This window comes from Thamnophis sirtalis, unplaced genomic scaffold (assembly GCF_051295495.1).
Source record: "Thamnophis sirtalis isolate CommonGarterSnake01/CBP01778 unplaced genomic scaffold, rThaSir2_p1.2 scaffold_4, whole genome shotgun sequence".
Lineage (NCBI taxonomy): Eukaryota > Metazoa > Chordata > Lepidosauria > Squamata > Natricidae > Thamnophis > Thamnophis sirtalis.
The window spans coordinates 125,511,207-125,526,400 of NW_028261384.1; the positions used below are offsets into that span (position 1 = coordinate 125,511,207).

Sequence of the window (15,194 nt, forward strand, 5' to 3'; positions counted from 1 at the left end):
CCCAAAATCACTTGACCAAAATTCAGATGCTTGGCAACTGACTCATATTTATGACGGTTGGCAACTGACTCATATTTATGACAGTAGCAGTATCCTTTCTGTGACCTTCTGGCCAGCAAGATCAACGGGGAAGCTAGATTTACTTAGCCACTGTGTTACTAATTTAATAATTTCAGTGATTCACTGAACAAAAATTGTAAAATGGGACAAAACTCGCTTAACATATATCTTGCTTAATAACAGAAATGTTGGGTTCAGTTGCGGGTCGAAAGTTGAGTTGTTCATTTAGAAACTACATTGGGGTTTCTGAAATTGCAACTTTTAGATGCGTGACTTCAACTCTCATCTTGGAAAAGCAGAGGCTTATTCACCCAAACCCAAAGTCTGGTTTATTGAACCAACAGTTAAATAGATCAGGGTTTACCAATCTTTCGGACCCCAGGGACCACTAAATTCATAATTTGAAATTCTGTGGACCACTAATATGTTCTGCCTAATGAGCAGCTGGGTGGGTGTGGCTAGATGGTCCTGTGACTGGGTGGGCATGGCCAACAATGTCATTCATGTTGAGGGGCGCCTCCTTGGCCTCTATCCGCCCCTCCCCTCCCAGCCACTCCTCGCCTTCCTGCCTGGGCTCCTTAGGGCCCCAACAGGAAGCAGTTGCTGGAACTAAATAGCCACCATGAGAAAGAGTTGGCAAAACAGCTGGCTCAGTTCAAATTGGATCTGACCAAGAAGGAGACTCAGCAGAAGCACCTCACTGAGAACTACGAGCGTAGGCTTTCCAAGACCTGCGGGAGTGCAAGGCCAGGTGCTGGCCAATGTTCCCTCTAATTTTTTTTCAGTGTGAGCAGAAAAGTATAGTGTTTGAGCGGCATATTTTCATGCCTGAGCACCTGAATTTTTTTCACAGATGTCACCTAAGACAACAACGAAATCAGTATTATTTGAAACTCAGTTATGTTTATTCAAGGTACCCGCTTAATTAAAAGTGTTATATAATATCAGTATCACTTAACAACGGTCCTGCTTAGCAACCAAAATGTTGGCTCAGAAACTCTGGCATCGAAGCATGCAAGTCTTAAAGCTGTCAAGTTACAAGACCTTTTCACCCCTAACCCTTTAGAAAAAAAATCCCAAGGGTCTTCAAACCTGACAGCTTTAAGCCTTGTGGACTTCAACTCCCAGAATTCCTCCTCCAGTCATGTTGCAGCAACGTCATCTGCGTGGATCTGCTCTTCGGTTTTTTTCACAGGGGGCAGGGCTGCCGCTGAAGATGCCAACGAGCCCCCGCCGCCACTAGAATAGCTGCTGCCGCCTCCTCCTCCTCCTCCTCCTCCAACAGCACCAACATATTTGCTGCCCAGCGCTGCAGCCGAGGTGAAGCCTCCAAAGCTCCCGCCCAAGGCAGCGGCGGCGGTGCCTCCCCCTCCGCTCGGAGCACCTCAGCTGGGCTCTGGGTTACCCCTGCCGCCGCCTCCACCTCCGCGGTTTTTCAGAAGCCATGAGGCCTTTTTCCCTGCTCCCCCTCCGCCGCCGCCTTCCTACTAGCTCCCGTGGCCAAATGGCTCCTCAAAAGCACGGTGGAGGAGGAAGGGGGAGGGATAACATGGGGGTCAGCTCAGGTGCTCTGCATGGAGCCTCCACACAACCGGTGTGCTTCACAAACGTTTCTGCTCACTAGCTCAAAAGGGCCCTCGCTGTTTCTCCAGGCAGCCCTCGCCCCTCCGTCCAGCCGAAGGTCGCTCCTGGCCAGGCAGGCTCCCCGCAGCTGCTCAGAGGCTCGCTCTCCTCCTCTTAGCACCGTGAAATCCTTGGGTGGCTCCCAGCTCCTCTGCAATACAGCCAGTCCTTGACAGCCTCCACGCAGAGCACCTGAGCTGGCCCCCGTGTTATCCCTCCCCCTTCCTCCTCCGCCGTGTTTTTGAGGAGCCATTTGGCCGCGGGAGCTAGTAGGAAGGCGGCGGAGGGGGGGAGCAGGGAAAAAGGCCTCATGGCTTCTGAAAAACCGCAGAGGTGGAGGCGGCGGCAGGGGTAACCCAGAGCCCAGCTGAGGTGCTCTGAGCGGAGGGGGAGGCACCGCCGCCGCTGCCGCCATGGGCGGGGGCGCCTGCGGGAGCTTTCGAGGCTTCACCTCGGCTGCAGCGTTGGCGGCAAATCCGGCAGTGCTGTTGGAGGAGGAGGAGGCAGCAGCAGCTATTCCCCTCACCTTCGGGAGCCTGTGGCAGAAATCACTGTGCGCAGTTTGAAACGGCTGCGCGGTGTTTTCTTGCCACGTGCGTGGCCGCGCAACTGCGCACCTTAGAGGGAACAGTGGTGCTGGCGCCTGGAGGCTCAGCGGGCTGAGATGGGCAGCCAGTTCCAGACCATGATACAGTCCCACTGGAACAAGGCCTTCCGGCTCTTCGCCACCGGCGGCACTTCCGTCCAGCCTTCACCCAAAGCCCCGCATCAGGAGACTGAAGCAGACCGTGAGTCAGAATTTCTGTCGCCCTCTGATCCTCACAAAAGGATCCCGAAGGGGGAGACTCTCTGCAGCACCACAAGCGTTCAATGCATGTATCCGGCCCAGCAGCCGTAGTTTGAGGACCCCGATTTAATGCAATATAAAAATGCAAATAATTTTTCTGCAGACCACCAAAATTTTCTCGCGGACCAGCAATTGGTGACCGCTGTTATAGATAATTCATAGTAGATAATGCCCTACACCCGGGAGGGCGAATCTATGGCACGCGTGCCACGGGGGGCACACGGAGTCATTTGTCAGGGCACGTGAGGTGGACTTCAGCCTTTTTTAAAGGCATTTTTCGCTCTCCCCAGGCTCCAGAAGCTTTATAGAAGCCTGGGGAGGGCGAAAAGAGCCTCCCCTCCCCTGGAGGTCCTCCAGAGGCTTTAGGAGCTTCCCTGAAGCCTCAGGAGTCCAGAAAACCAGCTCTATGGCCAAACTGGAAGTTCGGGACAGACTTCCGGTTTCCTCGTAGGGTCATTTTTGGCCCTGCGGAGGCTTCAGGGACCTTCAGGAGGCTTCCCTGAGGCCTCTGGAGGTCTTAAACCGGCCCTACAAGCAAACTGGAAGTGACTTCCAGTTTGCTCATAGGGTCCTTTTTAGTCCTCCAGAGGCTTCAGGGAAGCCTCCTGAAGGTCCCTGAAGCCTCCAGAGGGGCAGGGAAGCTTTTTTCCGCCCTCCCCAGGCTCCTATAAAGCCTCTGGAGCCTGGGGAGGGCAAAAAAAAAAAAAAACATGGAAAAAATGGGAGGGAGCACCTCTCATGGGTGCATGTGCACTGGGGGAGGTGGGTATCGCACGTTGTATTATGAGTGCGGCACGGCCGTGCATCACCCCCCTGCGCTCCCCACTTATAGCACGCGAGCCCAAAAAGGTTCACCATCGCTGCCCTAACACACTGAATTGCATAGTCTACCCCTCCCAACAGGCCAACCCTGTGTTTCTTCTTCCATCTTTTCCCACCCCAAACTCCCACTCCCCAAAATTCCTCTGGCACAAACAAAAAGTGGTTACTTTGCTTGTAGTTTTGTGTGGGGCATTAATCCACTCACTCTGTGAATCTACCAGGGGTGGGTTGCTAATGTCGTTCCAACCGGTTCGGTTGGAACGGGGCCGGCGGCGTCCTCGTGCATGCGCACAGTTCACGCATGCGTCTTAGCGCCTGCGCGATGCTCCAGCTGCTCGTGGAGACTTGCGCAGGCGCTGTATGTGCCATCCAGCTGCTCGCAGAGAATCGTGCAGGCGCTGTATGTGCCATGCACCTGTGTGGAAGCGCAGAAGCCTTCAAAGACCGGTAAGGAGCATGGGCGGGCGGGCAGGTGGGCCCTTCACCGTTCCTGGAAGTTACTTACTTCCGGGTTTGCCGACCAACTGGTTCGCGTGGACCGCCACGAACCGGTTGAAACCCACCCCTGGAATCTACATAATGATGGTTTGCTCAATAAACCAGGATGTAAACATGACTGGGTTTATGCAAATAAGCTACTGCCTTTTGAAGCTGAGGTAATTGTCCCAGCCTTTCCCAATCCGGCTACCATCTTGGAACCATGTCAGTGGACGTTTATGGGTTATGGAATCCCTACATACTCAGTGTTTGGGGCCCTAGGAAGCTGTCATGTTGTCTCTTTCCTTAGAAATGGAGGCTACTACAGGTAGTCTAGACTTATGACCACAATTGAGCAAAACATTTTTGTTTCCAAGTGAAACATTTGCTAAGCGAATTTTACTCCATTTTACAACTTTTCTTGCCACAGTTAAGCAATAGTTAGACTTATATACCGCTTCATAGGGCTTTCAGCCCTCTCTAAGCGGTTTACAGAGTCAGCATATTGCCCCCAACAACAATCCGGGTCCTCTGTCAGTTGTTAAGTGAATCATTGCAGTTGTTAAATTAGTAATACAGTTGCTAAATGAATCTGGTTTTCTCATTGACTTTGCTTGTTAGAAGACTGCAAAAGGTGATCACGTGACCCCGGGAGATTGCAACGGTTATCATTGTGAGTAACTTCCCAAGCATCTGAATTTTGATCACGTAGCCATGGAGATGCTACCACAGTCAAAACTCTAAAAAACGTTCATAATTCATTTTTTTAGGGTTACTAACTCCAAATGATAACTAAATGAACTGTTGTAAGTTAAGGACTACCATGTTTTCCCCAAAATAAGACAGGGCTTTATTTTCTTTTTACCTCCAAAATGGCCTTATTTTCGGGGAGGTCTTATTTTTTTTGAGGTACAGGAAACGGTGAGTGTGGTCACCTCATGGCTGCTGCTGCTGTGTTGCAATATTTTCAGGGAGGGTTTATTTTGGGGGCAGGACTTATTTTAGCACATGCGCTCAAAAGCTCAATTAGGCTTATTATCCGGGGAGGTCTTATTTTCAGGGAAACAGGGTACCTATAAAGAAATTATAGAAATTAAAGGGACCCTGTGGCTCAGTTGGCTAAGACGCTGAGCTTGTCAATCAGAAAAGTCGGTAGTTTGGCGGTTTGAATCCCTAGCGCCACGTAATGGAGTGAGCTCCCATCATTTGTCCCAGCTTCTGCCAATCGAACAGTTCAAAAGCACGTAAAATGCAAGTAGAAAAATAGGAACCACCTTTGGTGGAAAGGTAACAGTGTTCTGTGCGCCTTCGGTGTTTAGACATGCTGGCCACATGACCACGGAGACGTCTTCGGGCAATGCTGGCTCTTCAGCTTTGAAACAGAGATGAGCAACGCCCCCTAGAGTTAGGAATGACTAGCATCCATGTGCAAGGGGGAACCTTTACCTTAAAAAAAACATAGGCATATCAGTAAATATTGACTTATTTATTTATTTATTTATTTATTTATTTATTTATTTATTTATTTATTTATTTATTTATTTATTTATTTATTTATTTATTTGTCTTGTATGCCGCCCACTCCCGAAGGACTCCGGGCGGCTCACAATAGACAGGGGAAGGGGAAATAACTAGACAAAGACAACACTTAAAACAAAACAAAACGCAACATTCACAGTTTCCGTGGGGCTGGATGTTTCACAAGCCCCCTGGCCTGCTGGAGCAGCCAGGACTTGGTGGCTTTGCGGAAGGCCGGGAGGGTAGTAAGGGTATGGATCTCCATGGGGAGGTCATTCCAGAGGGCTGGAGCTGCAACAGAGAAGGCTCTGCCCCGGGGAGTAGCCAGCCGACATTGGCTGGCGGATGGAATCCGGAGGAGACCTAACCTGTGAGATCTAATCGATCTATGGGAGGTAATCGGCAGGAGGCAGTCTCTCAGGTACCCAGGTCCGATGCCATATAGGGCTTTATAGGTAGCGACCAGCACCTTGAAGCGGATCCGGAGACTAATGGGTAGTCTCAGGGGGATAGGTGTGATGTGGGTGTACCTGGGTGCACCCACAATCGCTTGTGCGGCTGCGTTCTGGACTAACTGAAGTCTTCGAACAGTCTTCAAGGGCAGCCCCATGTAGAGCGCGTTACAATAATCCAGTCTTGAGGTCACAAGGGCGTGAGTGACTGAAGGGCCTCCCGATCCAGGTAGGGTCGCAATTGGTGCACCAGGCGAACCTGGGCAGAAGTCCCCCTGGTCACAGCCGACAAATGGTGTTCTAAAGTCAGCTGGGGATCCAGGAGGACTCCCAAATTGCGAACCCTCTCTATTGGCTTTAATGTTTTCTTACACTCCTATTAGTCTTCCTCCTTCCCTTGTATGGGCTTCCCAAGTTCAAATTTGGCCCCAGGGTAAATGTATTGGCAAGCCAGTCTTTGCAAAGTGAGTTGGCAACAAGAGTTATCATGCTGTTGCACATAGAGAAGACAAGCCATGTTGGTTTGGACGGACACGTCACCCCATTGACATGTGTGAAATGAAGGAAGTTCTTTTTTTCTCACACCCTGGATTAGTGGCAATGACACTGAATTAACCAAGGATCCAGCGTGAGGGAAAATTGAGGCTAAGGGATTGAGCAAGGTGGTGTCATCTGAAAGATGTTTGGGGCCTTGAATTCAGGGCGGGGAGCTCTCTAAACCAGTGGAAGGGTTACGTTCCAGGATTTGATCCGAGCAAGGTCATGCAGGTTTACAATTTTTGTTTCCTTTTTATTAAGTGTTGGAAGCAGGAGAAAGGAATTTGAAGCATCAGCCACTTCCAAGGTTTCTCAGCCTCAGCTACTTTAGGAGGGGTGGACTTCAACTCCCAGAATTCTCCAGTAAGCATTGGCTGACTGGAGAATTCTGGGAACTGAAGTCCACTCAGTCAGCATGTTTGACTGGGGAATTCTAGGAATTAAAGCCCATTCCTCTTAAAATGTCTGAGGTTGAGAAACACTGGCCAAGTCTTCTCCAAATAGCCAAGCTATATATTCAGTGCAGCTAATGCGTTTGAATTATTTGTGTGGGTGGATCTGCCCCCATCTCTAACCAGGCAAAGCATAATAACAAACTAGTTGGCCCTTTGGAGGTCTTTGGTGCTCTCTGAGCTTGATGGTTTTATTGTAGATGCTTCATTACCAAACTAGATTACATCATCAGTGCTAGAAGGAAGTATTGTGATTTGCCCATCATACCCTGATTCTAATATATGTGTTTATGGGTATGTGTATGCGGGTCTCTCTAGCATATAACAAAATGTGCCACCAATAACAAAGTCAATTCCTATTTTCTCATCTGGTGTATAGAGAGAGAGCTTCTGAAATGAATTGATAGATTACCATCTATCCCAGTCTGCAGAAGTGACAGAAGAGCTGGGATTGTCTGGTGATACTTAGACAGGTAAATCTTTAATCTTCTTTTCATCTCTTTATCTTCTAGCCCACAGCCTTCTCAAAAGGGCTTTTCCATTTCAGCATTCCTTCTCCTTAGTTTAAATATTTTTATTGCTTTTGTATTGCAAATTCTATTTCTATATTGAACAGTGTGCTTTCTAGGTATCCAAAGTGTTCAGATATAAACATCATAATCATTATTATCATATCAGCATACAAGCATATATTGCAGTATATAATTTTAGGATTTAGGATTTTTTTAGGATTTTATTAGTATTTATAGGCCACACTTTTCCCTGAGGGGACTCAGGGCGGCTTACATAAAATAAGGAGGGGAGGGTACAGACAATAGACACAAACAATACATAGAAGTAAAATAGTAAGCAACATTCATTCATCATTCGGGTGGGGACAAATTATCTTTATCCCCAGGCCTGACGGGCTAGCCAGGTCTTAAGGGCTGTGCGGAAGGTCTGGACGGTGGTGAGGGTACGAATCTCCACGGGGAGATCGTTCCAAAGGGTCGGATAATAATATTGATCGTTATTAAAAATCTTCCATATTGACATCAGTTGCATCAGTTGTATAACCACCAAAGTATTTACTAATCAGTTTTTTATTTCCCATGTAGTCCACATCCACTCATCTAACCTTGTTGTTGGGGGCAATATGCTGACCGCTTAGAGAGGGCTAAAAGCCCTATGAAGCGGTATATAAGTCTACTGCTATTGCTATAACCTCTGTATCTATCAACTAGCCAGTTGTAAAAAAAAATTCCCATGTCATAAAATATTCCAACTCTAATTTTTCTTTGATTTTTAGAGTTAACCTATCCATTTCTGCTCACTCCAATATTTTTTTGATTACATTGTCATCAGTAAGGGTTTCTTCATTTTATTGTGCATATAAATCCTGGCTGCTATTAAAATATGTAGAATTTAATATGTATTACCTTTATTATAGTTTTCTGGTAACATATCCAAAAGGAATATTTCAGGCTTCAAATCTATGTCTTGTTTTGATGTAGTTTCCAGCCATATGCCTTAATGGTGCCTTTGAGCATATCAGTATCATAGCAACATCTTTATTCTCCAAAATACCTGAAGATATGACAAGAAGCAACGGGTGGAAATTAATCAAGGAGAAAACCAACCTAGAACTAAGGATAAATTTTTTTCTTGACATTTAGAACAATTAATCAGTGGAACCACTTGCCTCCAGAGGTTGTGAATGCTCCAACAATGGAGGTTTTTGAGAAGAGATTGGACAACACATTTGTCTAAAATGTTATATAGGGTTTTCTGTCTGAGCAGGGGATTGGGCTAAAAGAATTCCAAGGTCCCTTCCAACTCTGTTATTCTGTCTTTTCTTGGTCTTCCATGTTGCCTCATAACCCCAATCCAAAGATTAAAAATGCAAAATAAAGGCCAAAATATTTAATTTCACCTGTTCCGATGCCAACTTTTTTGCTACAGTTGGTGCTATAAAGTGTCCTTCCCCCTTTTCGCCTCTGGCTAAGAGTAGGAACTCTATGTCCTCTACATGCTAGAACAATGTTTCTTAACTTGGGTAACTTTTAAGGTGTGGGTGGGGAATTCTGGGAATTGAAGTCCCAGAACGCATTGTAAAATGGCTGAGGTGTCATAAGGAATCATTCAAGCTCTGCGGTGTTGGCTTAAAAATAAACTGAAATAATTCCTTCTTCCTTTTGCAGCAGGATCACATTTAGTCTTGCTCATTCTTGGTAAAGATGAGAGAGTTTTAAATTTAAAGGTGCATTTTGAAATACTACACTGTCAAATGATCTTTAAAATTTTGTCGTTTAAACAACAATGGGCCCTATCCCACAAAATGAAATTTAATGTTGGAGAAAAGCAAGATTTTACACCTGGGCCTGAAAAACCAAAGGTACAACTACAGATTAGGTGAAACCTGGCTCAAAAACAGCAACTGTGTGAGGAATCTTGACTAGGAGTCCTAGTGTACTATCACTTAAATGTGAGCCAGCAGTGTGCAGCAGCAGCCAAAAAGGCTAATACAATCCTTGGTTGTATAAACAGAGGGATAGAATCAAAATCACATAAAGTATTAATACCACTTTATGAAGCCTTAGTAAGACCACACCTGAAATACTGCATCCAGTTTTGGTCACTACATTACAAAAAAGATGTTGAAACTTTGGAAAAAGTATCAAGAAGAGCAACTAAGATGATTAAAGGCCTGGAGACTAAAACATATAAAGAAGGGTTGCAGGATTCGGGTTTGGCTAGTCTACAGAAAAGAAGGGTAAGGGGGTTTATGATAGCAGTATTCCAGTATTTGAGAGGCTGCCATAAAGAAGAGGGGATTGACTTATTTTACAAAGCAACTTCAGGGAAGGACAAGAAACAGTGGATGGAAACTAATCAAGGAGAGAAACAATCTGGAATTATTTATTAGGAAGAATCTTCCTAACAGGGAGGACAATTAACCAGTTGAACAACTTGCCTTCAGATATTAGCAGTTAGACTTATATACCGCTTCATAGGGCTTTCAGCCCTCTCTAAGTGGTTTACAGAGTCATCATATTGCCCCCCCCAACAATCCGGGTCCTCATTTACCGACCTCGGAAGGATGGAAGGCTGAGTCAACCTTGAGCCTGGTGAGATTTGAACAGCCGAACTGCAGAACTGCAGTCAGCTGAAGTAGCCTGCAGTGCTGCATTTAACCACTGCGCCACCTCGGCTCTTTGTGGGTGCTTCATCACTGGAGGTTTTTAAGAAGAGACTGGATAAACATTTGTCTGAAATGGTATAGGATCTCCTGCTTGAGCAGAAGACCTCCAAGGTCCTTTCCAGCTAGATTCTGATTCTCTCACTTTTCTTTCTGAGTCCCTCCTGGAGAAGGGCGGCATACAAATAAACTAAATCTAAATCTCATACAAATAAACTAAATCTTTCTACTTGGAATCTACTTCTGGACTTTGTGTTCAAGGTGGGAGAAAAATGAAAATTAGACGTTGGGTTTCACCACTTAGGCAGGTCATAGAATGCCTAGTTTATACTATTATGTAAAAGTAAAAAGTTGAGGTTTGAGGCTATTATCTTATTCTACTGCACCAAAGGGGGGGTGTGCCTTTCTTTCCCCGCTTTTTCGTACAGTTTTTCCTTTCCTTTTCCTTCCCTTGTCTTTCCTATTTCATTTTGCAATTTTGCATTTTCATATTATAAATTAATAATTTAAAAAGACAAGTTTTATATGTAAGCTTGCCTGCTGAATTTGCAACCCCCATTTTGAAAACAAGCCATTCAGAAATGGATTTTTGCTTCGGGATGTATTTGCTGCCTTTATTTTTCCTTCTGCAGAGATTGAAACCCTGTTGACTTCTTCCTCAAAGACTATGGATCCCACTGCCCTTCATTGTGTGGAGAAGCCTTCTGTCCATGTGAATACTCCTGTTCCTGATATTCTCCAAAAACTGGAGGAATCTCGGCTTAGACTTTTGAATCCCGTCCGTCCTTCAGGATTATGGGTAGGTGCCCTGAAATCTCCTATCATGCAGAGCCAGTCAGTGATTCACCCTGGGACAGTTGATTTATCTCAGCTTTCTTGATCTCAAATGCTCCAGGTTAGCCACTCAGCATGATAAGTTTCAGCTAAGACCCTGTACTTATGAAAATATTCCTAATTAATGTTGGCTTAATCTGGATTCCTGGCTAGTCGATTTGAATGTTGTGGCTTTTCCCCGACCATACACAATTATGAGAAACAAAAATGGTCAGGGTCTGAAGCTGGTACCCTGGCAACCAGAAGGTTCTGTCTGCCCTCTGTTTTTGAAAAAAAAAAAGAGTTAAATCTAAATAGGATAGGATACTACAAGGAGATTTCAGAAGATGTAAACTACACCGGGAAGGTGAAAATGCCAGCAGGAGACTTGGTTCTGTCACGTGGACAAGATAATTACAGGAATACTGACAGCAGCAAGGATAATATTTGCAAAATATTGGAAAAACGAGACCACCACATCAGAGGAGGATATAATTCGGAAAATGTTTGATTGTGCCAAAATGGACTTTAAAAAATAAAAGATAAAGAGGACACAGAATATTACTTGACATGGAATAAATTTTATGAGTGGTTAGAGACAATAGGTAGGAATTAGACGAAGAAAGATCATTTGTATGTATGGATTAAATATAAAGATGATTCATAATTATAAATACGCCAATACAGTCAACAAGTATAGTTGTATAAGTATAGGAGCATAAATAAGCCAATACAAAGAGAAATTTAGCTAAAATGTTGTTATGATATTATTATTATTGTACACCTTGTTTCCCTGAAAATAAGACCACCTCAGATAATAAGCCCAATTAGATTTTTGAGCACATGTGCTAAAATAAGCCCTTCCCCAAAATAAGCCCCCCTCAAAAATATTGCAACACAGTAGCAGTGATGAGGTGATCACGCTCGCTGCCTCCTGTACCTCAAAAATAATAAGACCTCCCTCAAAATAAGGCCAAGTGCTTATTTTGAGGGTCAAAAAAAAAGAGAGACCCTGTCTTGTTTTCGGGGAAACACTCTGTGTGTGTGTGTATGTGTGTGTGTGTGTATGTGTATGTGTGTGTTTGTGTGTATAATTTTTATTTACCGTGCTTCTGTACATGATATATCCTGACAATGCAGTCTATTCAAAATATTTATGAATAAAATAATAAGACTTTTAAGAAAATTACAGAAAATTACAGGGAGACATCTAAGTCAAATTCAATGTGACATTTTTCAGACCCAGCCTTTCTGCCAAATTATCTACGGTAATTTTCAGAGTATTGGGAAGAAGAAAGGAACGTTTGAATTCAGTTACTGCTGTTCTGCTTATTTAGATGTGTCTGCTTGGTTACTCGAGTGTGCAGAGATGGGCAAAATGATCATGGAGTTAAAAGAAAGAGAAGAATCGGATTTCTATAAAATATGGAATAGAATTTATAAGTGGCTAGAAAACAGAATAGCAATAGCAATAGCAGTTAGACTTATATACCGCTTCATAGGGCTTTCAGCCCTCTCTAAGCGGTTTACAGAGTCAGCATATTGCCCCCAACAACAATCCGGGTCCTCATTTTACCCACCTCGGAAGGATGGAAGGCTGAGTCAACCCTGAGCCGGTGAGATTTGAACAGCCGAACTGCTGAACTGCAGTCAGCTGAAGTAGCCTGCAGTGCTGCATTTAACCACTGCGCCACCTCAGCTCAGAAGTCTTTGTTTTTGGTTTTTTTAAAACTAGTACTGAATGAAAATTAACGAAAGTTAATTACTATCAAATTTAAAGTATTGACCACAATGTAAATACAATGGTGATACGAACAATTAATATTATTATAATTGTTAGTACAACTGTTATTACATTGTCACAGAGGTTACAACGCATAGGAAGGCAACGGAGAATGGAGAACTACAAAGGCTAAACATGTATGCCAGTACAGAAGGCTGTATAACTATCTTTTATATTGTTATGTGTGTCTGGTTTTTTCTTTTCTTTTTTTTTTGTGTCCCCCCCCCCCCCCTGTTTTTAAAGGTAAAAATGTTTACTAAAAACTATTTTTAAAAAAAGAGATGTGTCTGCTTGTGTTCCAACAGGAGGATGTGGGTTTGGCACATGTGGAGAGCTTGTGGAAAGGCCCAGAGGGATCTACGAAGAGCGAAAATGTCCCAGGGACTAGAGAGACGTTGGGAAGAAACCAGAACCAGGAACAAAACAAGTTAATGGTAAGTTTAGTTTAATAAGTTTAATAACATTTATATGCTGCCCAATCCCGTAGGACTCCAGGCGGCTTACAGTACAGAAATAAGTCAAAAATAAAATACAGAGAAAGAAAAGATAGATTTAAAAACAGCACATCATACACTCCGTTCTAAATGGGGCTGGACCGTATTTTGGGGTCAACAGCTCCAGGCCTGCCGGAACAGCCAGGTTTTAGTGGCTTTCTGGAAGGCCGAGAGAGTGGGAAGGGTCTGGATCTCTGCAGGTAGATCATTCCACAGGGCCGGGGCAGTTACAGAGAAAGACCTCCCCCGAGTAGTCGCCAACCAGCATTGCCCAGTTGATGGTACCCAAAGGAGGTCCAGCCTGTGAGATCTTATGGGTCGTTGGGAGGTATGTGGCAGGAGGCAGTCCTGCAGATATCCAGGTCCCAAGCCATATAGGGAGGCCCGGCTGAGTGAAGACAATTCAGTGGTGCATGTAGTGGATTGAAGAATACAGGTAGTCCTCAACTTATGGCCAGAAGTGAGTTCAAAATTTCTGTCGTTAAGTGAATTTTACCCCGTTGGATAAGCTTTCCTGCCACAGTTAAATGAATCACTGCAGTTGTTAAGTTAGCCACATGGTTGTTAAGTGAATCTGGATTTCCTGTTGATGTTGTTGGTCAGAAAACCGTGAAAGAGTGACCATGGGACATGGCCTCTGTCATAAATATGAGTCGGTTGCCAGGCACCTGAATTTTGATCGCATGATCAATAGTCGTAAGTGTGAAAAATGGTCATAAGACAATTTTTTTCAGCACCGTTGCCACTTCAAACAGTAACTAAATGCAATGTTGTAAGACGAGGACTACATGTACTTGGAAGTTGGAGGGGAGGTGTCTGTTTGACACCATGGTCTTAAATGTCACTTTTATTGTTTTTCCCACAGCTATCTCAGTTTCTGCAAACCGGGCCTAAGAAATTGATTTCCTACTGTACCTTCTCTCAGCCAAATTTGCTGCGGTTGGAAAATCCCTTCCCAACACAGCCAACAACTTCCAGCCTTGCTTTGCCAGGGCTGGAAGAATCCAGAGCTCGCTTGTTGCTCCCGGTTGTTCCAGCAAACCTCCCTCTGGATTCTGCGCAGCTTTTGAAAGGGTCCTCACTCCCTCCTTGGCCAAAACTCTGTGCCGCTGAATTGCCACGAGAGGAGGAGACCTCTCGATCTTACCAGGAACTGGAGGGGCACCAGGTAAGAGTAAAACTCAGGTAAGGGTAAAACTGAAATTCAGAAAGAAATATAGATAGACCTTGACCTATGACCCAGTAGTGGGATTCAAATTTTTTTTTACTACCGGTTGGTGGGCGTGGTGTGGATTGGTGGGTGTGGCTTGGTGGGCATGGCAGGTGAACGATAATCCCCATCTCCTCCCCACTCCTGTGGGGAGGGTCCTGCCAAATCCCCATTTCCTCCCCACTCCTGGGGGGAGGGTCCTGCAAAATCCCCATTTCCTCCCCACTCCTGGGGGACGGTCCTGCAAAATCCCCATTTCCTCCCCACTCCTGGGGGGAGGATCCTGCAAAATCCCCATCTCCTCCCCACTCCTGGGGGGAGGATCCTGCAAAATCCCCATCTCCTCCCCACTCCTGGGGGGAGGATCCTGCAAAATCCCCGTTTCCTCCCCACTCCGGGGGCAAGGTTACTGCAAAATCCCCATTCCCTCCCATCAGCTGGGACTTGGGAGGCAGCGAATAGATGGGGGCAGGGCCAGTCAGAGGTGGTATTTGCCGGTTCTCTGAACTACTCAAAATTTCCGCTACCGGTTCCCCAGAACCTGTTAGAACCAGCTGAAAACAATCTCTGCTATGACCACTACTGAGCTCAATATTTATATTGCTAAGTTAGAGACAGTTGTTAAATGAGCTTGGCCCCATTTTACAACCTTGCTTGACACAGTTGTTAATTAAATTGCTGCCATTGTGAAAATAGCGGCACGATTGTTAAATGAATCTGGATTCCCAGATTCCGACCTTGCTAGTCAGAAGGTTGCAAAAAAATGATCACATGACCCTGGGACACTGCAACCATCATAAATACATGCCAGTTGCCAAGTGTCTGATTTGATCATATGATCAGCGGTCATAAGTGTGAAAAACTGAACTTTTTAGCCATTGTATCTCCAAATGGTCACTAAAAGAATGATTGTAAGTCAAGGACCTCC

General features: G+C 45.1%; 1 protein-coding gene across 1 annotated transcript in view; it reads left to right on the top strand.

Annotated features, from left to right (window-relative positions):
• The window catches only part of TEP1 (telomerase associated protein 1), a 197,400-nt gene that overhangs the window by 1,508 nt on the left and 180,698 nt on the right, over positions 1-15,194 (top strand). The window contains exons 2-5 of the mRNA XM_087714127.1: positions 7,168-7,261; positions 10,599-10,765; positions 12,865-12,996; positions 13,922-14,224. Coding sequence (XP_087570253.1) covers positions 10,634-10,765; positions 12,865-12,996; positions 13,922-14,224 — 567 coding nt within the window. The 5' untranslated portion in view covers positions 7,168-7,261; positions 10,599-10,633. The remainder of the gene's footprint in view (positions 1-7,167; positions 7,262-10,598; positions 10,766-12,864; positions 12,997-13,921; positions 14,225-15,194) is intronic.